Source organism: Acanthaster planci, linkage group LG01 (assembly GCF_054643075.1).
Source record: "Acanthaster planci isolate LZ-2023a linkage group LG01, COTS_SCS, whole genome shotgun sequence".
NCBI classification, from domain to species: Eukaryota; Metazoa; Echinodermata; class Asteroidea; order Valvatida; family Acanthasteridae; genus Acanthaster; species Acanthaster planci.
In genome coordinates, this window is record NC_141777.1 from 6,879,985 (window position 1) to 6,906,467 (window position 26,483).

Genomic DNA, 26,483 nt, shown 5'->3' on the forward strand with positions numbered 1-26,483 from the left:
AAGCTTTAGGAGTGAAGCACTATCTTCAAGTCAACGATATGCAGAGTACTGTCCTGCTGACTACCACTAAGGTTCTTTATAATCAAAGGTTACCAAACTCCATAAGGAAACAAAGAATTTACGAATAGTACGCACAACTTTATTAGAACTCCAACTTGTCTACTCTATTGAAAACTAGAAAAGGCAAAATGATTTTCAAGAGTTCGTCTCTCAAAGTTCATAGGAACAAAGCAAAATTATCTTATAGTCTCCTCTCATGACCCAAACATGGAAAAAAATCTATGCAAATTAATCTCTGACAATCGTCTAACAAGTTTCTTTACAGCTGCTTCACAAAGTCAGTGCAAACAGCTCAACTGCATTTCCCGCCCATTAAATTTCCACAGCAATAGCAACAATGATTGACTTAGCACCATTCCATTTTTTTTATAAGAACACAATGAATTCCAATTTTGAACATCTAAACTTCTATAGTTGTAATAAAGCATCCTCTGGAATGTATGTTTATTTTCCCTAAAATTTGCATAATGATGACACAATAATACAATATGACCACAGCATTTGCAAAAGCATTTCTGACATTATCATCAAAGCTATGCGTGAATTGTGTGTATATTACGCCACTACAAATATCACTATACAAACAATATCAAGTATATTAAGTCAGTACAGTAAATGGCTTTCACAGATAATTATGTTAAAATATACTAGTGATTTCAGAACTAATAAAAATAATTCTTTATCCGTTACAGACATTGAGGGCTTAAACTTGAATGTTTTATTTGGAACTGTTATTAGTGTGGTCTCTTGTAGCACAACAAATTATTAAATAACTGCTGTCAGGAAGTTCAACCACACATGTTTACATAAACATTTTAAACTGAACTTGATGAAATATTTTCTTAGTGTCTGTAGACAAAGAATTGAAACCAAATGTCTGTTAGTTAAAACTCTTTATACAGATTGAACATTAAATTTGACTGCACTGAAAGAAAAAAGTTTGACTTTATACACATGGACAGTTCAGCTTTCCTGTAGTTTACATTCTGTGTATTCAAATCTCATAGGTAAGTGGTAAAACATTGAAAATAAACAGCAAAGCTAATATAAATGTTTGACAAACTGAGCTTTGACCATTCCAGTTACCTGTCAGAGAAAATAAAAATCTTTGAACAATCGCAAAGATATATTTCATTCACAAGGGAATTTCAATCCTTGACCCATGAAGGTATTCAAAGCTGAAATGCATGGTTCATTATAAATGTAACTTACCAAAACGTAAATGTACAATTCAAACGTCCAATCAGAGTCTTTCTTTAACTATAGCAAAGGAGCTCAGTAGCAGATTCCTCTAGAACCACTACTGAAAATATTCACTGTGTGTTACAATGTTGTTTCTCTTCATGTCACACTGTCATGTTCACTTCAGTAATCACAATTTGAATTGTACACTGATTTTCATGTTGGAAATGAAGATCAGAAACAAATTTGTTTTTAACACCACCAATTGCTGGTAGATGTAATACTCTACATACTCTCTCTTCAAGGAGTTTATTAACTTGTTGCTTCAAAGTCAAAAACCTCACTGCAAAGTGTACCAAACAAAAGGTAAACATTATCTTCTGTATATACATTTTTAAGCAGGGTTCGAAATATTCATTTGCATTTTATACTTCTAACAAAACATTCACGGAAATAAAAATGATTGCAGTCTTAGAAAAAATGTTGCTGGTTTTCTGTACAAAGCCACTGATAAACTGTAGGGATATTACTGTTTTCTTTGTAGTTAACACTCTGTGCTATCTGCAGAAATGTGCCACTGTACTAATTACATTATCACATGCCAATGAATGTACATTTCCTTCTCCCCAAATAATTACCACTGAGATAACCGAACAGCAATTTAATGATGCCATCTACAGAGTCAGTCAAAATGTAACAATTAATAATGAGAGGGCCTTCAAGTGTATTCACCTCACACTGCAGGCTTTTTTTTTTCAAGTTAATGTTGATTTATGTGCCATAAGAATAAACTTGGCATCCAGTGGAAGGGACTGTACATGCTGAAAAGCAAATGAGTCCATCTTTCACCTGGCTGGTCATTTGCTTGGATAAAAAATGTGGAGAGAAAAGGGTATATTTTGGCAGAAATTTATTTGTACAAGTATGGAGTGGGTCTAGAAAACATACTGTTTGTGAATGACATTAAAGCCACTCACATAAGTAAAGAAAGAATTCATAATAACAAAAATCCCCTAAATTGGGAAAAATTCAAGAACATACATGGTACAAATCACCAAGCAAAAGTACTTGTAAATAGTAATGCCAATCAGTAACATCTATACCATGGTCAAAGAAATGTTACCACACAAGACGAACTACATGATACTTGGACTGATACCAGCATTACAACTATGGTTGCTGATTGCAGTTCAAAAATATGCCAAAATCACAAATCCATAGCCACAAAGAATTATGTAGGTGGAAATTAAATGATTAAATATTCCTTCAAATAACTTGTGTCTTTGGCTGTGATGACAGAATTCAACAGGAGACTATCCTTCTACCTTCTGTTTGACAGTCAGATACAGAATTAGAGCTTCAAGTTTCTTTTCACAGCATTTTGCAAGAGTTCCATGTTGCTATTTTCGTCAGCGTGCCTTTGAGTAGGCTCTTTCCACGGTGTGTTGTCTGATCTCTCAAGACAGCTGTCTGGTGTACCCATTGAATTTCTGGGTGAAGACAGAGAGAAGTTTTGTGGACTGCTATAAACAGTTTCACGATAAGGTGTCAATGCTTGATGTGTGCCGTGATGTTGAGCATGTGAACTGGAGAGTCCATGTCCAGTCATAGCTGAGTCGCTGCCGGCTGGTTGGATCAGGTTCTGATTGGAGCTGTCTTGAACCATCGTTTTGCCTGAAGAGGAACTGCTCTCAACGGACCTTTGATAAGGAATTTCAGAAGGCTGTGGTAGCCCTGGGAAAAACTCCCGATTGCCAGTTAAGGCAGGTTTAGTTTCATCTGGACTAGGAGTGTTGCTCAGGGCCACGGGTTCTTCACTGGCTGGCTGTATTGAACGGGTACTTCTATTACACATTCGCACTTCGTAGTCTTCTATCACTTTGGCAGCATCAAGCCTTCTCATTTCCTCCAGTTTTTCTTTGAGATCGGCAAGTGACTGGATCTTTCGCTCATACTGGACAGCAAGCAAAACCTCTCTTGTTGGTGTTGGAGATCTCCCCAAATTTCTAATCAACAGTGGACTGAATTCAAATAAAGAGGCTAACCTCCTCCAGTCATTTCCCATTGCTTGATCTAGTGGATCCAGGTACATACAGAGTGAATGTTCCACTTCATATGGAATAAGCTGATCGCACAGCATCCCACAATCAGGAAACATAAGGGGACAAGGACCGCCATTACTTCCTTCATCACATCTACCCAAACCCAAACCTGATGACAAAGTGTATGAGGAGTTACCTACATGACCCGAGTCGGGACCAGTAAAACTGTAATCCCTTCTGAGTGTCTTAAAGGTACTTTCTTGGTATGATACATGTGCAGCTGCATGAGGCCCAGAGGGTGTGCTATAAACTGAATTACACATATCATTACGTTCAGCAGAACCTCCAGGTGGACAACTCGCTTCAGATGAAATCTGAAAGGCCTAAAAGAGAATGAAGAGTTTCTGGTTATTTTTTTCATTTGTACAAAAATTACACCATTTTCTAAAAGACTTTAAGCAAAGAAAGCAAAGCCAATGATGGTCTGAAATAATCATGAAGGTTGTAGTTTCTAAAAATAGAAAAACAATAAATCGGAATATGAAGTATGAGATAAGGCTGAGAATATGATGAATGACAAGCTCAGCTGATCAGTCCAATACGGACTCACAAACTTGTCTGACATGTGTAACTTGTCAGCCAGGTAGCCTTTACAGGTAGCCTTTAACAACAAAAATAGAAATTGATGTAATGCACATCCAGGCAGTGCATATCTAGCAGGCTTGGTTCAAGCCTGTTACTCCTGTGAGCACACATTAACTCCTTAGCACACAAGTGGCAGGAGTGCAACCCAAGGGTGAGCCAGAATACACCATCACTCAGGTTTATTTTGTAGAAAAAAGAGAGAGAGAGAGAGAGAGAGAGAGAGAGAGAGAGAGAGAGAGAGAAAGGTTTACATGTACCTTGACATGGTTGGATATTTCTATCTTTGCTATATCTTCATTGTCCAGCTGCTTTGCCTCAATGGCACACCGGAACTGTGTTGCATTACTGGTGGAGTTACTGAAGGTAAATTTGCATCGATTCCAGGGTTTCAAGTGCCACATAGAATTGAAGGAAAATTCAACCTGAAAGAGTGGGTATTAATAAATAGGCATATTTAGCTTCATTTACACCAATTTTTAAATCTTTTCCATAGCAATAGTTGATGCCGAGTAGGCTTGAGAAAAAATATTATCATTCTTGAACATGGAAAGGTGAAGTTGGAGCTTAAACTTTAATAACATAAGCCAAATGCATACCATGAGGAGAAGGGAGACTAATTTCAATTGGTGATGTTATTGTACGCCAATTCAATATTTCAACAAAGCAAGATTATTTGAGAACAGGCCCTCTAATATCGTACCAGTTTCAACATGATTAGTGCTTGTGAGTTGTTATATATGGCCACCCTGATGCTTAACAAGTAAGCACTGGTGACCTTGAATGACCCAATATCTACCTTTTTTGAGAACGTGCTGACTAAACTTCATTTTAACAAGATGAACAAATTTCAACGTGACAGGTTTTTGCTAGAAGTGTTTCTTGAATATATGCCTTTGTGTTGGGTGAAGTTGGAGGACCACCACAGTGAGATTACTATCCAGGCCCAAGAGGCTAGATTTCTGCAATATTTGTTATCGTTTTTATGAGCATACAAAACATAAGGGGGAGGGGAGTAAATATCACCAATTTTCCTTCTCCTTTTGCGCACTTTATAAGGGGAAAGAGATCCTGAGAAAATAAAAGCAAATGGATAATCTCTTGAAGTACCTACAGTGCCTTGAGTAGACAAACGGCAAATTTAAAGTAACAGATTTTGGTGGAAAAACTTTGGTACAATAAGCAAAAATAAAAAGGTATCTTCTTGTGTATTAACTTACAGATGAGCTAGCTGATATAAGCAGCCAGGCAGGTGTGTGGTGTTTCAGTTCAATGACCATGTTTCTCTGATGTAATTCTTGTAGTTGGTATTTGACTGGTCCATCCAGCTGTTTTCCACCAAGGCCCTCCTCCTCCTGCCTTATTTTCTGCAGACAAAATAGAGACGTGCAAAGCTTTACCATTGTTTTAATGATAACAATTGCCTTCCCTTTACGTTGCATAATCAGAACATATTCCTAAGGCGTAATCAAACACTGTACCAACCAAGCTGTGCTCGGTTACATTAGCCATGGTAAAATAAAGAATGATCAAGAAACTGGTTTTTTCAAACCGAATGTTTAGAAAACCAGATTTAAGAGAGAAAAAATGAGTCAGACATACCAATCTACCAGCATAACAAATACCCACCTCTCTTATACTACCATAATCTTCATACAGGTAGACACGTATCTCTTGATCTTCATCAAAGCTTTTAAGCTTGGGCCCATAGCTAACAATCATTATGTTTTTGGCTACAGACTTTTCTCCATTGCCATTTAAGGTGACTGTAAACTCACAGAAATGACTGACTGAGAGAGTAAAGTATCGATCATGGTATTCCACAGCCATGTTTGATATTCTTTCCCAATGAGGTAGCTCACCTTGGTCTGTTGGGGAAAAAATAATTCATTTTTAGATTGTTCAACGTTAAACATACATAATAGACATGTGCCCAGAACATATCTCGATACAAAGTGAAAAAGATCATTAGTACCATAGTAAAAGGTAAACTTGAATATGATACACCACATCTGTAATGGCCAAGTCTATGTGATATGCAGTATAGCATATTTGTCAATATGCCCTCTTCAATGAAATGAAATTAGGACATGAACACAGGATATAAAAACCACCATGATATTTTTCACATATCGCAAAGCTGCCAACAAAATATACATATTACCTACGCAGTATTCGAAAGGCAATGATCAAGTTGGTTTTAGTTTATGTATTAGGCAAACACATATTCATGATGACACACACAAAGCCAAAGTGAACAAGTTTCATGACTTCCTCAATGCATTCCATTTTGTTAGCTTTTGCCTGTTTTTTAATTAAAAAATGACACAATAAAGCGTTGGTGGATTTCAAGATTCTTCATAAATCTCACCTTCTCCAGTCTCGCTGTAATGGACGGTCATTTTACATTGTTTGGGGTCTGGTACCACGGCACAGTGAGGAAGCTTAAGAAGCACTGGCTTTTCAAAGTGAAGATCATTTGGTCCACACTGCACTATTGGGGCCACATTCATGTCAGTCAGCTTTAGTGGTGGTATATGCTTATCATTCCAGACTACACTCAAAGTTATCTCTTCCACCTGTCCATCTCTCAAGGCTCCTGGGGGAATTTCCAAGCAGACTTCCCCATCAAAAAGTTCCAGAATTCCCCCTGTGTGATCAACGCATTTCATGACCCTAGGAGGGCGCAGGTGACTTCTGAAGCTGTCATCTTGTTTATCATTCTGGTAATGATCCCAATCTTGCCCATTAGACTCCTCCTTCCCATCTTCTCCACTCCTCCCATCCCCCTCATCACCCATCTCTGACTCCTCAGGTTCCTGAGGAGGAGAAGACCCATGACCATCTGGTGTATCCCCCTCCTGAGAGCTAGTCGGTGTTGCTGCTGCAGTTTCCCCTTGACTTGTAACAACAGAATTGGCTCGTACGGAATTCAAGCTGTCGTCACTTTTCAATGAAGCATCTGAGAATGCCGACTCCCGACTGCTACTTGAGTATGTTCGTTCTGCACGTGTCAACAAACTGACAGCAGGATGTTTAATCTCATGAGGACAGACAAGGCCACTATCTGGGGTAAGAGAGAGGGAGTAGCTTTCAGGATCAAAGTCAAAATTTGCATTCTGATTGGACAACTCATGAGTTGGGCTTGAAGGGTCAACCTCGAAGGATGGAACCATCTTTGATGGCTGTTGACTGAAACACTGTAACTTCTTTACCACAGCCTGAATAGTTAGTGCTTTAGTCATTTTGTCATCCTGGAAAAATTCTAAGCATGAAGAAATATCTTCCATAACACCACAATATTTCAGCAAATTCAGTCCAAGAACACCAAATGAGTGAACATCTTGCATTTTAGCTGAACCTACTTCCATCTGTGTTCCATCCATCATCAAGTTGGATGGAATGTTCAGTATGAGATCATTTCCCCCTGATATCAGGCAGTTCTCTAGTCTAATCTCCTGGTGAGCCAGCCCACTATCGTGAAGCTGTTGTAAAGCTTTAGAAATCTGCTCAATCCACTTCAATGCACTCCCCTTAAGAATAGCAGGATCTGTTCTAGATATATATCCCACCAGGCAACCCTCTTCTGGAAGTTCAAGAATAACACTGTGTACAGCTTTCAACTTCACCAGTCCAATGATGTTAATCAAATTCTTCTGCTTCAAACGGTGCCAGTGAAAATATGCCTCCTCCTGGAACTGACTCTCCTCAATATCCTTGACTGCAACTAAGCCTTCTGGGTTCATGTTAATGGGAAACTTTGTCTTGTCTGCTAATGCAATGTATAAAGAACTTCCAGTCAGGTCAGGTACATTGGCTGCTCCCGGTGGTCGTAGCACAATCTCTTGCACTTTAGGGGTAGTCTCAATGAGAAATACACACTGAAATCGACCAAACAAACAGTTGGTTGTGGAATTGATAAAGGCATCAACAACTTGATTATCTGTTGGTGGAGATTCTTCTTGATTATCTTTGATGTCTTTGTCCGAGCTAAAACTACAGTTGCCAACCGATTTTTCAAGGCTTTCACTGTGTGAGCAACTTTCTCCTTCACATCGTGATTGTGAGTCAAGGTTAACCTCTGACAGGACCCTGGTAAGCTTCTCAAAAGCACTACTGTTCCCACGAGATGAAGTATGGACACCCACTTGATTCCGTACAGAACTGGCTGAATGGTTTGATTTTGAAGACAGCAAGCTACCAAGAACTCCCTTTGGGGTGAAATCATGTTGAGACAAGCCAGCTCCTGTTTGTACAAGTCTTTCAGTGCCATTTGTAAGCGAAGTATTGGCTGGTGACTCAGACTCCATCATTAAAGATCTGTACCTCTCCAGACGATTGTAATCAACCCTGTCATCAGCTATTCCAATTTCTTCTTCAGAATCGTATCCTTCCAGTCCGAGATCAGTCCGGAGATATCGTTCCTCTGTTTGGCATGCAGCGTCCCCTTTCTCTGGTTTGGCCTTCTTCAATGTCCTTGGTTCTCGTTTGTAGACATATACTGGGTCACACACTGAATTCTCAGTATCCTTTCCATCAACTGCCATTTTCAAAACTGAAATGAAACAAATTTGTAAATGTTGGTTAAATGTACTTGCACTAGAAATTTAGAAAACAAAAACTTGATCATAATTGAGCAAGGATGTGGCTGCAGAAGGCTGTTGGCAGCAAATCATGGTTACACACTTCTAATGTTATAAGTCAATGGCATGACTCTATCAGGTTCGCAAGTGTAACGTCACTTCAGTTTAAACAACGCCCAATGCACGTGTGCACTGCACATAGGGTTACATGCACTGATAGCCGTTTACATGGAATCACAGAACCAGAAGTTAACGCTCAACTTCAGCGATTGTCCAATGAGAGCCTGCAAATCATGGCACATCCGCCTTTGTGACGAAGTCACTTTTGAACCGGATAGCAACGAGCGGTACAAGATCATAATTCTAATACAACGCATCAACAATGAGGATAGGAAGGAGGATGCAATCTTCATTACACCAGGAGTGATGTTCATGATGCCACACATACATCTTATGTACATGTATATGTGCCTTAATAACTGACGTCAAAATGACATGCCCAATGTTTTAAGTTGTACCCTTATTTTCTCCATTTTCTCAGTACAATTTAGTACATTTTGGGAAGTACAATTTTCAAAAAACATAAAATCGTTTTTTTAGTTCTCATCATCAAATAGCTGTGGGGGGTGTGATTAGGGGCGAGTGATTAAAAAGTCCACCCCTATCCCCCTCTGTCAAAAGGGTAAAGAAGAATATAATTTGCCATCCCCTGGGATTTACATCCCCTGATGTAGCCTGTAAAGATTAGATTATCACATATTGATTTCTATGGAAAAAAATCATCTCCAATTCCAACTCTATTTTCAACTGAATGTAGGCTAAAGCCGATTACAGCCACTTTATTGTATAAACACAGGAATAAATGAGTACCAGAATTACCCATTAAGGCAATTTAGGAAGCCTTCATGTGCTCTGGAGTTATTTGCAACTATGCTGTTTGTGTTTATTCTGTCACCTGATTCCACACTGCTATTGAAATGAACCCATGGGATGATTTATGATAAACTTACTTGGTTTCACATCTGTTGAGACATCAGGACAGGTGAAGTAACGCACATAGATGGGCTCTTTGAGTTTATATTTCTGATCAATCTTAGTCACTCCTGACAATGAAACAAGAAAATGGTCAGAAACCCTCTCTCCATAAACCGCATCCCTTAATGGATAAACCACACCCTCAATGGTTAAACTACCCCCACAAATGTATAAACCAAATACTCTACGCATAAACCACACCACTCAATGGATAAACCACTCCCTCGATGGTTAAACCATCCCCACAAATGTATAAACCAAATCCTCTACACATAAACCACACCCCTAAATGGATAAACCACTCCCTCGATGGTTAAACCATCCCCACAAATGTATAAACCAAATCATCTATGCATAAACCGCACCCTCATTGGATAAATCACACCATCTGTGCACAAACTTGATCCTTAATGCACAGGCCACACCCTTACTGCATGAACCACACCATCTAGGCTCAACACACTCTATACATAGATACCACAATCAGAACTGAAGATGCAAAGATGCAAACAAAAAATTTCTGTCAATATCAGTCAGTGAAGATTTTAGAAATGGTTGCTGTGGTTCAGTTTTGTTATGCCAAAAAGAAAGTTTCAACATCCTGGGGAGCCAACACAGTCTTACATATCGAAATGTTTTATATTCCTGAGGCACAAAAGACACTGCGACATATTTCTTTCAGTACACAATATGTCTATTTCTTCCACAAGGATGTCATTAGTTAATTTATCAGACATTTAAACGCAGCATGTTCATTCTTTTCAGACGTAATTTGTTACCTTTGGGTTTAGGTGTATATGTAAACTTGATGGTGTTGCTGACTGAACTGTCCATCAAACGAATCTGAACAGCAACTGTCTTGGGCTCAGTGATTTTCTTGTCCGGGTAGGGTGGTGTTTCAACTACAATGTCAACTGGCTGAGTGACGGAAGACAAAAAACAGATCACACATTGAAATTATCCCGAACTTGGAGAGTCTTATATCATTTAGACTGTATTATCGTCAGTGGCTAATGTGCTTCTTGGACAATTCAATCTTCAATCTTTTGCCAACAGAGTTTCAGATTTCCTCAGGTTTTTTTTTTCCGTTTACATATGCAAACATTGTTTTAAGTGTTTAATGCAATGGATAGAACATCACCTAGTGATACCAAGTGATACCTCCATAGTGTTCAAAGCTACAAATAATTTGCAATTTAAAAGATCTTTAATCCTGACTCCAAAGGATGTGTGTGATGTAGCTCTGTTTATGTCAATTAATACAGCTATTATACATTCTTCCTTATATTCTACACTGGTGCATTATAAAAGTTCTTAAATCCTGCACTAAACCACTACAGATTTTTGTTGGAATTAGCTTTATAATCTGTACTTCATAATCTGTGTCTTAAAATGTTTCAATTATCTTGAATTCACACAAAATATTAAATGTATTCCCAGAGTTTCCCCTGGGGTACTGATAAATGTATTTCCAGGGTTTCCCCTGGGGTGGGGTATTGATATGCGTGAGGCATTTCAACAAATTTCACCCAAATTCTAGTGCCTGAAACAAAAGCAAGTGTTTTAAAAAAAGCCTAACAAAAATTCTATAGTCTAATAGTACAGTTACTCCAAATTTCTCTTCCAAAATAAATCAATCTTGTATTCTGTGTCCTACCTTATCATTTTGAAGGATTGATTTAAAACTGATTTATTTCAAAATATCTAAGTTATTTTGCCTTTTCCTTTCATCTTTGTCTATTTTAAGTGTGAGGTGGTAAAATTCAACAGAAAAGTCCAAGGTGATCACTAAAATCAGTGAGGTGGGCCGCCTCACAGTTGTATAGGCAGGGAAAACACTGCCAGAGACAGCTTCAAAGTATTCTGTGAATGAGCAGGAGTTAACATTCTAACAATACATATACATGCAGACAAGTTCATCTCATACGGTGCCAATGAAACAGGTCCAATAACCTTAATCACTTCCTGCTAGGGCAGCTATCAATGTTGATGATGCTGGGCCGGGATATTTATCATTTTTTTCTGTTTTCAAAATTCATTAAAAATTCCTATCTTCATTTATTGGACACTTACAAACACGGAAGGACTGTCTGATGGCCCCTCTAGCCTGACAGACAAAATCTATTAACGCTTGGGTATTTCAGCCAGGCCTGCAGCCTTGTAAAAAGAGCCCAGATTGTGCGGTGTTATATAACTTTCTATTGTTCACGACCTGGCTCAGTGCACTGCAGACCTCTCTTCAACAGGGGCCAGACTAGCATGCAGCGGTGCTGTGTGGCTCATCGATGCAGTGGTAGAGCACTTTTGTCCCCTGTGGTAATCCGCTCGCTCTCAATGCCCCAAAACAAGGCTGGATTATCTCCACTTTTGAGAGTGAAAAAATGTCGGTAATTCCCAGCAGCCTGGTCTTTTGTTCCAAGTACGGTCTTTTGTTACAAGGCCCTGTTCTCTTTGTCCGCGTTCGCAGACCCCGGCCACGCATATAAAGCATACGTGTCCAGATCTGGAATCCCTGGCAGGAAGTGGCGAACCTGCCATTTTTGAAAATTTCTGAAATCAACACTATCAGATCTCATCATGAATGAGATTTGAATTATCCAATGAAAAACTTCACTATTAGAAGGTACAGCAATGGTATTTGTAGGCTGTGGATCACATGACCCCCTTCAATGGGTTTAGCTAGGAGCTGATAATCCGACATAAGATGAGGGCAGAGGACAAGTTACAAGTACCTTTGACTTTTGGCGGGAAATACTGATGACATTGGCAAATGCTTGCCAACTTGATCTCGGTTCAAAGCTCTCACAGTGAAAAAACACAAAGACGTCATCTGAAAGTAAAACCCAGTAATAGTAAAGTTACAATGTGACTAGTGAAATTTTAGTGAAATCCAATTCCTGTGGCTCAATTCCTTAATTACAGTTAAAAAGATTTTAAATTGAGGGACATTTTCAATTTGGGGAAAGGTTCAAAGTCACAGGAGTCAGATGAAATAAAATGTGCAAATGTATATTTTCAAACTAACAAACCTATAACATTTACTCTGTGCTATATCAGACAAGTCTATCACACAATCAGGTGAGGAGCTCTGCAGAAAGAAAAAAGTTATTCTGCTTCCAACTGATAGCAACTGGAAGTGAAGTTTGACTGAAATGTTCTTGCTGATTTTGTTTGTTTTTTTTTAGTTTTCGTATGGAATAAAACTGCTTTCAACTTCGTACCTTGCCCAGCATACATAGGTGAACTGAGTAAAACAAAAAAGCAAAGTACCAGTTTTGAGGTTGGTAACCTGGAGGGTAAGTTCTTCTTGTCCTTGTACTGATCCTTTACACTGACTGATGGACAAGATGCGGGGCTCTCTTTGAAGAGATGGTTCTGAAAGTGAGAAAAAGGAGAACAGCGTACGTACAAGAAACTTGGGTCTAAACCTTTCACAAGTTGTAAGTCAGCTGCACATCTGAAAGACAGATGCATTTTTACATAGAAATGACAGAAACAAGCATTTCGTGCATGTACTGCACCATGAACTGCGTCCAATTTTTATTTGAATATACTTTCTCTTTGTTGTTAATGGACCCTCATTGAAATGATCCCCTGCCCTCTTTGACAGAGTACAAAGACTATTTCTGATCATGTTGTCACTACTCCTGAGGTCTGCAGCAGAACTTTGATTGCTGCTTAACTTTACACACGATCCCTAGCAGTGGACTAATAACACAACCAGAAGAAGCAGCCATTACTGCAAAGCCATTCTGTTCACATGTAGGTGGTAGGTGTGCGTTACATTGCTCCCAGCCCAACAGGGTGTTGTGACTTGCCAAAAGGTGGGCACACACTCGTTAGTTAAAACTCCTGCACGAGTCTGGTGGCCCACAGGAATGGCGTCTCCTCAGATTCGTCAATGCTTCAAGAGCTAGATACCTATACAGCCTTCCTGTACATGACACAATAGCTCACCTTTGCTGTGTAACGACCTGGTCAGGAGTGACATGTTACCATGGTGTTCTTCCTGACCTTGACATAACACTTGGAAGCAGATTCGGACACAATTCAAATTGTATTCCGTTGTGTCTTTTGACCTAAATTCAATCCCTGTATGGAAGAAGAGGATTGTAGAGAAACTCTGTGAGAGATATTTTCGTTCGAGCAGAAATAATCATCTTTGGGCACAAGTTTAAAAAGGTCAGGTAGTGTTGCAAGCTGCATTTTTCTGAAAGTGGAGTTCCATAATTTGGGACACTGAGGCAGGTTATTTTTCCTCTCATAAAATGGCAAAATATCATCTTTTCCCCAAACATTTATTTTAATATTCTGTAGCAGTCCACACTCTACTTACAGGGAATTTTGGCAAGAGTGAAATGATGTTATGGTACATCAAAAAATCCTTATTGCTTGCGTTTCCGTGCATGATTGCTGGGGATCAATCTTTTTCTATTAATCATTGAAAAACATTCCTTTAAATTCCCTTTCCATCACTGAAATTAATTCCCATAAATCATTCAATATCCCTCCCCTGTGGTTTCTTTAGACTTTTCAGTCATGAGAAAATTACCAGAATACAAAGAGGATGCAAGTCTATTATTAAGGCCACTGTTCAATATGATCTTTATGATAAATACCTGGCAAGTATTCCCTCAGCGTGTTTATTCGCATCTCTAAAGTCTTTTTTATATCTGTCCTGCTGACACTCCTCACATATAATCCTGGAAAACTGAGTTTCAAAAAGAACAAACATAACTGGATTATTGTCTGGTTGCCTCGACATCGGCTATTCTATTGGCCAAGGACTCGTGGGAGATCCCTGCAGCAGAAAGCAGTGCCCCGTCACCTATCAACAGTGTATCATGGTGAGTCCAAGCCAAGCACTCAGCCTAGGCACAAACAGAAACATGGCCTCCACAAGGACAAAGCAACAAACACGGAGTACTGCAGGTGCTTCCTGTGTTTGCTCAACATGCAACTGATGTTCCTGTGCTAAGATTAGCCGGATCAGTTACCTCAAGGCCCATGCACACAGCACCACATACTGGTTGATGTCTGTGGTCGTCTGTCGTCGTCATAGGCCAGTGAGGTTGTCATGTTTTAAAAGTGATGACTTGATGACAAATCTTGAGAAATTATGATATTAAACCCTGTAGAGAAAAATGTTTTTCTCCTCTTTGGGTCTACATCCTGCAAGAGATCAACCTGGATGGCATTTCAAACATTAAACCAACACAAATGTAAACATTGGCAGAAGATATCTAAAAAAAAGTCCAAAGATTTAAAAATGGATTTCTTATGTCTCGCTTCTCTTGGGATGACATGCAACTGGATTAACCGGTTCTAACAGAAGGATTACAAGTGCAAGATGAAGATACTCAAACCATAACATGTCATGAAGGAATAACGAAAGCTAGATAATGATCAGATCTATTCCATTCCAAATACTCATTTTCTGCTAAAATGGTGAATCCAAGACCTTTAGCATTTGCCCACACCTCCTACACTAACAATCATCCAGCTCCCTGAGTAGTTGGTTAACTTTACATCTTACTTGGATGCCAAACTTTACAAGTTGAAGTTATTAGAAATTACCAGAACAAGGGATTTGTAATAACAAATTAACAACACCCACCTGATGATCTGTCCCTCTGCCAAAATGGTCTTGGTACAGACGCCATCTTTACAACCCTCTCCTTCCAAGATATAAGGATGTGGGTGCCTGGAATCATCTGCTACCAGGTACCAGACTATTTGTGCAAGTCCTGTGTAGTCCATTAGCTAGGGAAGGAGCAAAACACTTTTGGTTTGAAAAGGCTACAGGAACATTGTTCTCCATGCTCTTAAATGTACCTAAAATCTGTTGGATAATTAAAAGGCAATGAATTTCCTTTCTTTTACAGTCCAGTTGGCATAAAGACAGCCGGTATTTCCTTGCCATTTTATCGCTGTAACCTGGGTTTGAATCCTACCAAGGTTGGTGTGTGGATTGGGTCTTTAGTCCCTACCTGACTGCATGGGTGTTTCCCTGGAATATCTGTCCAGAGTTTTCCTCCCACCTCTAAAACTTGACATTTCTTGGTTGTTTCTCTCCTTCCTCATAGGTTTCTCCTTCCAAGAAAGCCCACTGAAAATAAGGTGAAAAACTATCATGGCCTATCCTGGCTGAATGCAAAAATGAATAAAGTCCGGTAATCCTTCACAGCCAAAGGGAAAGTATTTATTGTAACACGATGAAGTCACTTCCTGTTGAGGTTAAAATAAACAAACATCACTTCCTGAAGGACTCACCTTACAAAAGAACTTTTGTCGTAGCTCATACTTCCAAAATACCGTAACTCAATTTCTGTCACCCTTAATTTAACATGTAGTGATAACAAAATAGACGATAATAAAGATTCGCCATGGAAACCTGTACCTGGGCAAAACATGAAAGGCTTGCAAGTTTGTGGGAGGTTGCTGGCACATAATGTTTTGCTTGTCAAAGTAAGGAACACCAGTAGCCATTCCATACTGAATGAGAACATGACCGTCATGACAATTAACTTATATTTTGTTTATTCTATTTTTGGTCAAAAACTATTTTACATAATTTCAGAAAACTTTCAAGTGAAAGATACAAAGACTGTACCCCTTTTTCAACAACTGCTTGCCATTGAAATAAATTAATTCATTTTAATCTGTAAATCAGCATGGAACTCCATGTAAAGTTAACTACAGTTCCCTGCTCAAATGTCAAAGAAGCATTACAAAAACTGCAATTTGTTACTGCTTTTTGCCTGGTCATGAGCTTTAAAAGTTTTATTCAAATGCCAACATGTAGAGCATGCCTGTGAGTTGACCAACATCTGAAAGTCACAGCCTGACTGTATATCAACTTACCATTAATCTTGGATATGTTGTTTTCTCACAGGTACTTTTTTCTCCCAAGATGTATGCATTAAGGGGAGGCTTTTCCCCGCGCTCTATAAAATGTAGCCCCAACGATTTGGGCTGTTCAACAACTTCTAAGTGACTCATGACACGTCTTTTCTTCCAAACTTGTTGAGAAATGTTGCTTGTCTGTGACATTCTTTTGACTGGAGTGGCTGTAAATTGGAAATAGCAGAAGATCAAGATAGATTTGGATGATTAAACTGAATATACCACAAACACACAAACTATAAGAGAATCCTACACTACAGTCGTTCCTACATGCATGGACCTGTGTCAATACAGCAACAGTCACACAACTGTGCCAGACATGTTGTGTCCACAAACATCGCTGTTTTTAGAGGTTAAAATCTGTCATTGCAAAAGACAACATTCACTATGAGTTATTTCATGGCATTTACCGAGTTTTACTGACAGAAAGAATCATTGACTACTACCTTTCTCTTAATGTATGCAGGATCTCTGCATGAATGAGGGAAGAAATGTTGTTCCCTAGTGATGTTTCATTAGTTGGGCAATGTATCAACACACTGTATTATGGCCATGTGTTGAACGTGACCAGTGAACAAGGCCATCTGTTGAATGTGACCAGTGAACATGGCCATCTGTTGAACGTGACCAGTGACCACGGCCATCTGTTGAATGTGACCAGTGACCACGGCCATCTGTTGAATGTGACCAGTGACCACGGCCACGTGTTGAACGTGACCACTTTTCACTGCCAGTGCTGGTACCTCTCCTATGAGGTGCCCAGAAGGTCGAGTGCGTGTACTAGTAGTTTTTGGTAAGAAGCAAAGTACAAATATTATTTGGTGATTCTATAGAGTTAGTGTTTGCCGTGTATAGGTATGGCTGTAACCTACAAATTGTAAATACATGTACATGTATGTAAAAGCTGAAAGTGGTATCTGGCTTTTTCAAGTCAGCAATTTCTACCATGCATCAACATTCAGGGAAATCCTTGCATTCAAAGGGAACTACTGAATATTCAATTGTGCTTTCAACATGTGCTGGTCAATAAATGCATACAAGTGATGTGACCTTGTGTGTATCCTGACTGGTCATGTTAGATGACAACCAACAGCTCTCATGAATAAAACCACAATGCAACCAAAGTATGATTTGAAATATTATAATTTGACAAGTAATGTTATTAAGAAGTAAAATTCAGGCCTGGAATTTCAGAAGTCATGATCTGCATTTTTTTCTGGTTATATCCCCAGTGTCTCCTAAAACTGTTCCCCAAATGTGGACAATTGAATTTTCACAAGGAATTTCAGAAAACATTCAAACATTTGAGGCTGAAATTCCAGACTTGGATAAGTGTGACCGAGAATAAAAGAGACAGGAAATATGAACATACATGGCCGTAGTTCAGAGTACATGTGGTGTTGCATTGGTGAAAACCGTGAAACTTCCACTGCGGCCATTGTAACAACGTTGCATGGACTGCAATTCAAATCCATAAGTTGGAAATGAAGTTACATGAAACCAGAAAATGAGTGAATGATACGGTGAATGTGAGTTTGTGAGCTAAGAAGTCTGGAGTTTCACTTCAAGTACTGGTATTCCAAGCTAGAGGAGTTTCAATGGTGGGATTCCTTCAAACTATAGAGTACAGAAGTGTGACGTCATTCTGAACCAGGATATGTAGTGCGAATGAATGGAGTGCACACTGTATGCGTGTTTGTTCACCTGCTGGTTCAAGCCCTAATGCCCTTTGCTCGCATACATGTAACTGTGCCCCTGACGTTCCACTTCAGTATTCTATAGCCACTACATGTACTTAATCAAATTATGAGAACACAGGTGTAGTCTGATGTCTAAGAACATTCACATGCACATGATGCAATGGCAGAAAAATACATGTGTGGTAATGAAAGCGGACAGCTACATGTACAAGTATTCACAATGCCTTACACGTTTTTAGGATACTTTTGGAGAGATTAAGTTTTTACCCATGTTCTTCAATAAATTGGTACGTGCAGCTTGGAGTGACACTGTGTATTTAATAGTGGTGTTCTCAGTAACTGTGCAACCTTAGTAATATTTTGTTATTCAAAACATGCATGAACAAATAAATTGAACAATAATCAATCTTGTTAATTAATATCAGAATACGTGACAAACTTTGTAAATCCTAAATGCCAGAATTAATTCATAATTTCATGCTTTACTTGGTTTATTAACCATCTACCAATGGCCAGTTTATTTATCTCCTTTATGCATACAAACCAATAATGATGCCATGCCAAAAGAATGGACGATGCACCTTCAAGTTCATAAATGATAATTATTTCTACAGGTGCATGTCTTTCAACCTAGATTACCAACTCAAACATGGACAGTACAGTTCATAAATACCATTTTAAGACTGGCAACTGTGATCCACTTCCTTGCCAGCAAGGTTACAATAATTCATGACATTATCAAGTAACAAGGATATTCAGATGCTTTCTTCAGTGACAAAATAAATGAGCTGCCAAGTGAAATTTACATGCCACAAAGCAGTTATTTATGTTGGATATGACATACTATGTCCCTCTACAACTTCCAGTGTAAACAACTTACATGTAAGTGGAACTGTTCCTGTTACCTCGGTTTCCTTACTCTACATGCACCGTACAAGTACAGTGTTGTTTTGAGGCACGATCGGTCACTCGGTACATTGCTGTGAGAATGGGAAGTTTAATCTGAGGTTTAATACAGGATTAACTGATCGCTGATTGTGCCCAGAACTGTTACTAATGAATAGCAAAGTGTTCTAAAATGGACGGGCACATGTCAAAGTTAAACTTTCAGACACCTTAGCTGAACGTTTTAAACGTCATACTTCAACTTGCAGATCTTACTGATAATGTACATTGTCAGTGAACTAAATAAACACCAATGTACATGTAGGCTGTGATGGTCTTTGTCAAATGTTGGCTATTCGTTTAAATGTGACATAAAAGTTTTGTGAGCCACTTATGAAATTGAATTATGAAATTATGCAAATTCCCTCTCTTGGAATAATTGAACTTTTCCAATATCATGGTTCGACTGTTCAATTGATATGCCAATCCAACTGTTGCAAAAATTCAATGTCTCATATCCAGGTATGCAACGAGCGTGTTACAGTACATGCGCAACAACCAACAGGGCCTCCCTTTTTAATTTTACAGTTCTGGTAATTTTTTTACCTGAAAAGAAGGTCAGTTCGTCGGAGGAAAAAGAAGGGAAGGGTAAAAATTAGCTTACTTTTTTGATGACAGAGTAAGAGTCAGTCAGACATACAAACCATAAAATCAACTATGGGTGTCTACATCTCCCCAATAAATGATGGCTTTACGTGCAGCATTTCAGAGTAATATTTTTAATCAATGAACTTTTATGTAAATGTGTGCAATTATAATTTATATTTTACAAGTGGTATTTTAGAATGTGTTTGATGTTTTTACATCTCCAAGTAGACGTCAGACATGTAACCTACATACACTGTGAACAATGTAAACATATTTATGAAACACTGAATTTTGCTACCTTTGAAAAGTAGAATCACAATGTTTGGAAAAGCGAACCATGAAACTTAAATTTATAATTTCGAAATTTTAAGGTGAAACATTTCAAAAGTTGAAACGGATGTACATTTGAAAGTTGAAGTACAACATTTGAAAAGTTGAACCACAACATTTGAAAAGATTAATTATGATAATTGAAAAGTTGAAGTTCAAAGTTTTAAAGTTGAATTACATTTGAAAAGTTGAAAGAGGTTTGAAAAATTGAAGTACGTTTTAAAAGTTAAAGTACAATGTTTGAAAAGTTGAACCACAGCTTTTTGAAAGATGAGGTAGGACGTATGAAAGTTGAACCATGGCATATGAACATGGCCAGATGATCAAAGTTGAATTACGATAGTTAAGCCTATATATAACGGTGGAAATCAAACATTTGACAGTTTTGATATTAACGAAAACCAGGAGGACATTTGAAAATTTGAACAATGACATTTGCCTGTCCGTTTTACTACACAATAGAATAGGTACTGGTTCTAAGCAGGCTCATGAATGACCATTCATCACAATCATAACAATTTCATCACAATAATCGTCAATTATGTCCACTCAAATGTACTGTAGGCCCTACCTTACCTAGCCTATAATGTACCTGCTGACTAGTCGTGCCAATGCGTGATGTTCGTATATCGTGAAGTACGCCTACCCTAAGTACGCACATACAAAGTGCATCCAACTTTCTCGTAGTGAAACTCTTGCACAAATTATTATTTTCAATGATCAATCATCACTGCAGTGGTTTTCTTTTTGAAACTACCCTATAACTTCCTTATCACTACAACTGTATGAGTGATTTCGCACAATGGCAATGGTAGAGAGGCACTGTGGGAAGGAAAAGGGGGCAAATTTTCCCCCTTTTCCTTCCCATGATGCCTCTCTACCACAGCAAGTCTGCAAAATCAACCACGCAATTAGCGATAAGACTTAGGCCTAAAGTTATGTGCGAATTAAAAGGTTTTCCTAAGAGAATTCGCAAAAAAGGTCAGCACGGCATAGACGGAAGTAGGCTACTTCCTGAACAGCACTTAAGGCTCTGTAGGCAGAATAGTGCTGTTCAGGAAGTAGAGCTAGCCTACACATGTACTGCAGGCTAGGAATGAACCGGTTTAAATTGTCCCTGATGGCAGTGTTGTAGTCGAGTAACCAATGTCGAGTCTGAGTCCGAGTCCTGAGTCTCTAGCCTTGGGTCAAAGTCTTGAGTTCGAGTTACGAGTCACAAGACATGAATCAACAACACAACCACTTCGCCCAGGCCCATGCAACTTCACACACCCAGCGCAGGCCACGCATTTTTACCTACAAGCGAGCCTGGCCATTTTGCTAAGTGTTCATATTCGCAACTGGTTCTGGAGAGTATGAGGCTGACCATGGGCTGACTATGTACCCCAGAACTGGGTCCCACGTCTGCCTCGCTCCAAGGTGGAAGCTGACTGTGTACGTCCTTACTCGCGTGAAAATAACAAATGTGCACCAAGTGCATAGTATGATATGATTACCGCTGCACAGTTTGTGGATACAGAATATGACAAGTCTGGTTGACTCATGAGTAGGCTTAGGCCTACATCATTTAGCCATACATAAATAGGCCTAGGGCAAAGTGGAAAATGTGCAACGCGACGACGCTCCACACATGCAAACAAGTGATGGCATTAATTTTCTATGGCATATATGGTAAATAGGTCTAGTGAAAATACATGACTCATGAGTCATGAGTCACCATGCTCAAGTCCCAGGCATTATCCAATGTGACTTGAGTCCGACCGAGTCATGGAAAAATGTGACTCGAGTTAGCCCCACTAGTGGGGCACGGACTATCACTCCCGATCCATCCTCGGGCGTGAGAGTCCGTGCCACAGTACTGTAGTGGGGCTCTGGCTAGGGTCGAGTCTGATTCTAGTCCTTGACTCGAGTCATTATAACACTGCCTGTTGATAATTTTTGCTTGAAAGTAGTTCAATAAAGGCACATATTTTCTTAATTATGGAGTAAACAGTTGATTTCGAGAAATACGTACCATACGCCACGACGCGTTCGTCTCAAATAGCTGAAGGATTTCCCGGCCCTACATCATGTTCGGGTGTCGCAATCGGTTAAAAACGCGGGATTTCCCCCTTTCGCCATGCCTCCTACTCGAAAGAAGCACGTCTGAAGCTCGTCACGTCGAGCAACCAGACCACTAGTGATTTCAAAAATATCAAGAGGGCGCCCTTGCGACGCATCAGGGTCCGGTCCACAAATTCCCATTGAAAACAGTGTAAAATCAGCACCGTTCAGGGCCCAATAGCACGCACGCCAACATCCCTGAGATTTCTGAAACACAAATTAACTTCTTGTCTGGTCACTTATCTTTCAATTTCTTTTCAATTTTTTGTGGGTTAACCAATTACATTTTTAATTATTCCCAAAAAACAAAATCACCCCTCAAAAAGTGATTTTTCCGAAGTCTGATTGCAGCCATTTTTCAAGTGGCAACCCTCAACTTTCTCAGGCACTTAGGACCATTTTTCAACCGTAGTTTTTAGCCCTTTTGCCCTCATATGAAAGCTAAAAGACCCAGGGAGTTGATCCTGGCAACGATTTACACAGTCTCACTATTTTGGGGGCCAAACAATCTCCTTTTTCAAAAGATACTGTGAGGGCACTTTTAATGCTAATGAGCTGGTCAAAAATTCTCACTTGAATTAGTGGTCTGCACCCATCAAGTCGGTTCGTCGTACCCACAGACATAAATTACCTATGTCAGTGGTCGTACCAAAGATAGTGCAGCGCCGCGCTTTACCATCTTTGGTGCACATCACGGCGCTATACTATCTTTGGTTCGTAGTACGCGCCCGTAGAAAACAATGCAAAATCGGACAGAAAAATACGGAGCTCTGGAAGTCCCATCCTACTTGTTCAGATACCGAGATAATTTTTCTTATTAGGTCGACTTATAAAGTGTATTTAGTCGATTTAATGATGTAGTCAAGTCGACTTCCAAATTATAGTAAGAGGACTTGGGAGACATTTCATGACATCAAGTCTACTTTCTGAATTCCCTATGTCAACTTAGCGAGATAATTTATGCTGTCAAGTCGACTTTACAATTGTGGGAAGACGACTTGGCAAGAAATTTATGTAGTCCGTCCAACTTCCTAATTCTGGTAGGTCGACTTGAAAAGATAATCTATGTCAGTGAGACGACTTCCTAAATCTAGTAAGTCGACTTGGCGAGATAATTTATGTCATTAAGTTTACAACATGCAGGCATGAACTGACTACTAACAAGTGAACGTGACCTGCAGCGTATTATCTCGCCAAGTCGACTTGCTAGAATTTGGAAAACGACTTGACAGCAAAATTTATTTCGACGAGTCGACATAATGAATTCTGAAAGTAGACTTGATGACATGAATTGTATTGCCAAGTCGACTTACAAGAATTAGGAATTCGACTTGAGCATTTAACTTATCTCGCCAAGTTGACACAAGCAAAATCCGGGAGTAGACTTGACGACAAAAATTATCTCTCCGAGACGGCATACCGAGTTCTGGAAGTAGACTTGATGACATAAATTATCTCGCCAAGTCGATATAGGGAACTCTGGAAACAGGCTTGATGTCATAAAATATCTCGCGATGTCGACTTATTATACTTAAGAAGTCAACTTAACTGCATCATTTATCTCGTTAAATCGACTAAATACGCTTTAAAGTCGACTTACAAAGATAAATTATATTTCACTAATCTCGGAGAGACTCACCTCGTAGATTGCCCCTCGTGATGCAGTCTGATCCACCTTTGAAGCAATGGTATCGTCTTCCATTCACATTCAAATTTAAGTCAGTGCCCAGGTTCAGGCCAATGCACCCTGACTCCACCTTGTAACGTTGTCTTTGTTTCTTGTGGCGCAATCTGATAAGTCGTGATTAAAATCTCTCCGCTTTTTTCAATATGGAATTAAGAGAAATCGTTCACGTTCATCAGCTCCTGAAACAGTTTCTCGTCCTCCAGATGATGATGAATCTATGGACATTCTAGCCAAGGCAACTAAAGAGATTCTGCCAGATCAGGAGGACAGGAATATGGCTCTTTCTATGAATATGACCTCGCCACGGGTCGCTCCTGCCGCAACGAGAAGCTCAAAGGTGTCTACCTCGCCATGGGTGGCACCTAATATTGAGCGTGGGGTCGGGCCGCCATACCCGGTCCCACATGTAACATCGAGCCATAGCAGCTGTACTTACCCCGGGCAACTATATCCAGCGCAACAGCCGAGCACCAAATCCAGCATCGGAAGCTGCCATGCTCCTACCCGTGCCGTGCCAACGCCCATTTCAACTTTCGCGCCATTCGGCAATATGTGGAACAATATGCCTATGCAGCCTAACGTTCCTGTGTATGCCGCTAGGAGACGCGGAATGCTGCAAACGGGCGGTGCTCAACCAACCATGACGCCAACAATGGTTCCTCCATACAGTATGTTTCCTTATCATATGCAGCAAGGTATGAGACGGAGAGAACCCCCCCCCCGCTTTGTGTTGGTCATTGTCTCGCAGGAATCTGGGGAATTCCTTTCAGACATCTTGGGGGGGGGACGTGTTAAGTAACAATAGTCTGGAATGTGTATAGGGATTGGACATGTTGGGGGTACCCCTCGGTCTCATTTCTTGCTGGATATATTCCTTATGGTATGTCTGTTCCTTGGATGGTGCCCATGCAACAGCAATATGTGCCTGCTCAACCTGCTCAGCATTTGCCTGATCAGAGCAATGTTGAACCAAATATTGGAACTTTAGAGACTGATATTATTAGAAGTGGGGAGGATGACAATTCTTCCTCAATTTCCACTGCATCGGTTACTCCGACGGGTGCATCAGACTCCTTTCGCAACCCTCATCGTAAAGACACGGGTACGCCCTTATCTGATAAAGTGTTAGACTGGTGGAAAGATCTTAGAACGAATAAGCTGTCTCCAGACGACCTTAAAGAGGAAATAAAGTCTCATGTGGTAACAGTTTATCAAGTAGGCCACTTTGAACCTCCAGAACTGCCAACTGGGATTAAGAAGGTCTTCAAGCAAGCTAATTCGTCCCTTGTTTCAGGGGACGACCGCTTTAAGTCGGTCCATGGACATGTTTTGAAGTCAGCTTTGCCACCTCTTCATCTGTTTGATGCTATGGTGGATACGGAGTGCCCTGACTCAGTGAGTAAAAATCTTGTTGTTGAACATTTGACTTCAGCTTTGATTCTACTGGGTTCGGCAAGCTAGAATTTGGCTATGGAACGTCAACATCTTTTTGATGAGATTGTGGATAAGCGTTTTGATGTCCTTCGCAAAAATTCCCCATCCATGAGTGAACTGTTTGGTTCTTCGATTATGAAAGACATTGAAGAGACTGAGAAAGCGAATAAATTAGCAGCGAAGGTGACGAAGGGCTTTTCTACAATCCAGAAGGAGAAGCGGTTCGCGCCATACCGTCATGCTATGGCACGTTCGCAGAGCAGGGGACGTCGTGGTGCCTTCAGCCGCAGTTCCTTTCGCAACTTCAGCCGTAATACACCAGTTGTCAAAGGGAGTGATGGTTCAAAACCGGCACGTAGCTTTCGCTCGTTTGAGCAGCAGAGTTTAAAAAAACTAAGCGACAAACCACTCCGTCCACAGGCCGGGCGCCTCCAATATTTTCGTCATCAGTGGTTTTTAGTGACTCAGGACCCATAGGTATATTAGACAGCATCCAAGGGTATCATCTCGAGCTTCTCCAGACACCGGTGCAACACAGAAAGCATCTATTTCAGCAGAAATAGAGTTAATGCTGGAAAAGGGAGCAATTACCAGAGAGAAACAAGTTGCAGGTCAGTTCATTTTTTCTGCGTTCCTCATTCCAAAGAAAAATGGAGATCTCAGGCCTATTTTTAATTTACGGCCCCTAAACAGATTTATTCAGTATCATCACTTCAAGATGGAGGGCTAACAAGAGTAAAAAGTTTGCTACATCCGAACGATTACCTAGCCTACATAGATCTGAAGGATGCTTATTTTTCGGTACCGATACATCCGCCTCATCGCAAATTTCTCCGGTTTGTTTGGCTAGGACAGATTTTCCAGTTTACGTGCCTACCATTTGGCCTGTCCAGTTCTCCTCGGGCATTTACAAAAATTCTAAAACCCGTCACAGCATTCCTTCGCCAGGAGGGAATCCTTTGTGTGTTCTACCTGGACGATAGTCTAGTGTTGGGAGCTACACTCAAAGAATGCAGAAAGAACGTGCAACGGACCCTTCTGCTTCTACAGAGTCTAGGCTTTGTGCTAAATTTTTTTCAAGTCTCATCTGGAGCCTACCAGAGAACTTGTTTACTTGGGGTTCGTCATAAACTCCGAGCACATGACACTATCCCTAACACAAGAAAAGTTGTACAAAATTGTATCTCACTGCCATCAAGTTCAGCAGTCCAACGACCTCACCTTTCGCGATGTAGCGAGTCTTATA

General features: G+C 39.9%; 1 protein-coding gene across 6 annotated transcripts; it reads right to left on the reverse strand.

The window, feature by feature from the left end:
* Positions 1-117: 117 nt before the first annotated feature.
* Positions 118-22,180, reverse strand: LOC110987583 (uncharacterized). Of its 6 annotated transcripts, none has more exons than XM_087139818.1 (16): positions 22,028-22,180; positions 19,031-19,130; positions 17,823-17,908; positions 16,409-16,614; positions 15,162-15,307; positions 14,164-14,255; positions 13,502-13,636; positions 12,815-12,919; positions 12,277-12,374; positions 10,324-10,462; positions 9,520-9,612; positions 6,298-8,481; positions 5,556-5,794; positions 5,147-5,293; positions 4,187-4,351; positions 118-3,658 (listed from the first exon to the last, which is right to left on the reverse strand). In XM_087139818.1, the coding sequence occupies exons 3-16, from the start codon at positions 17,887-17,889 to the stop codon at positions 2,594-2,596; spliced, it is 4,881 nt and encodes a 1,626-aa protein (XP_086995944.1). In that variant the 5' UTR covers positions 17,890-17,908; positions 19,031-19,130; positions 22,028-22,180; the 3' UTR covers positions 118-2,593. The 6 variants fall into 6 exon arrangements, with proteins under 6 accessions (XP_086995944.1, XP_086995923.1, XP_086995946.1 ...); XM_087139797.1 differs by having other exon boundaries at positions 118-3,667; XM_087139820.1 differs by lacking the exon at positions 17,823-17,908 and having other exon boundaries at positions 118-3,667.
* Between the last annotated feature and the right edge of the window lie 4,303 nt (positions 22,181-26,483).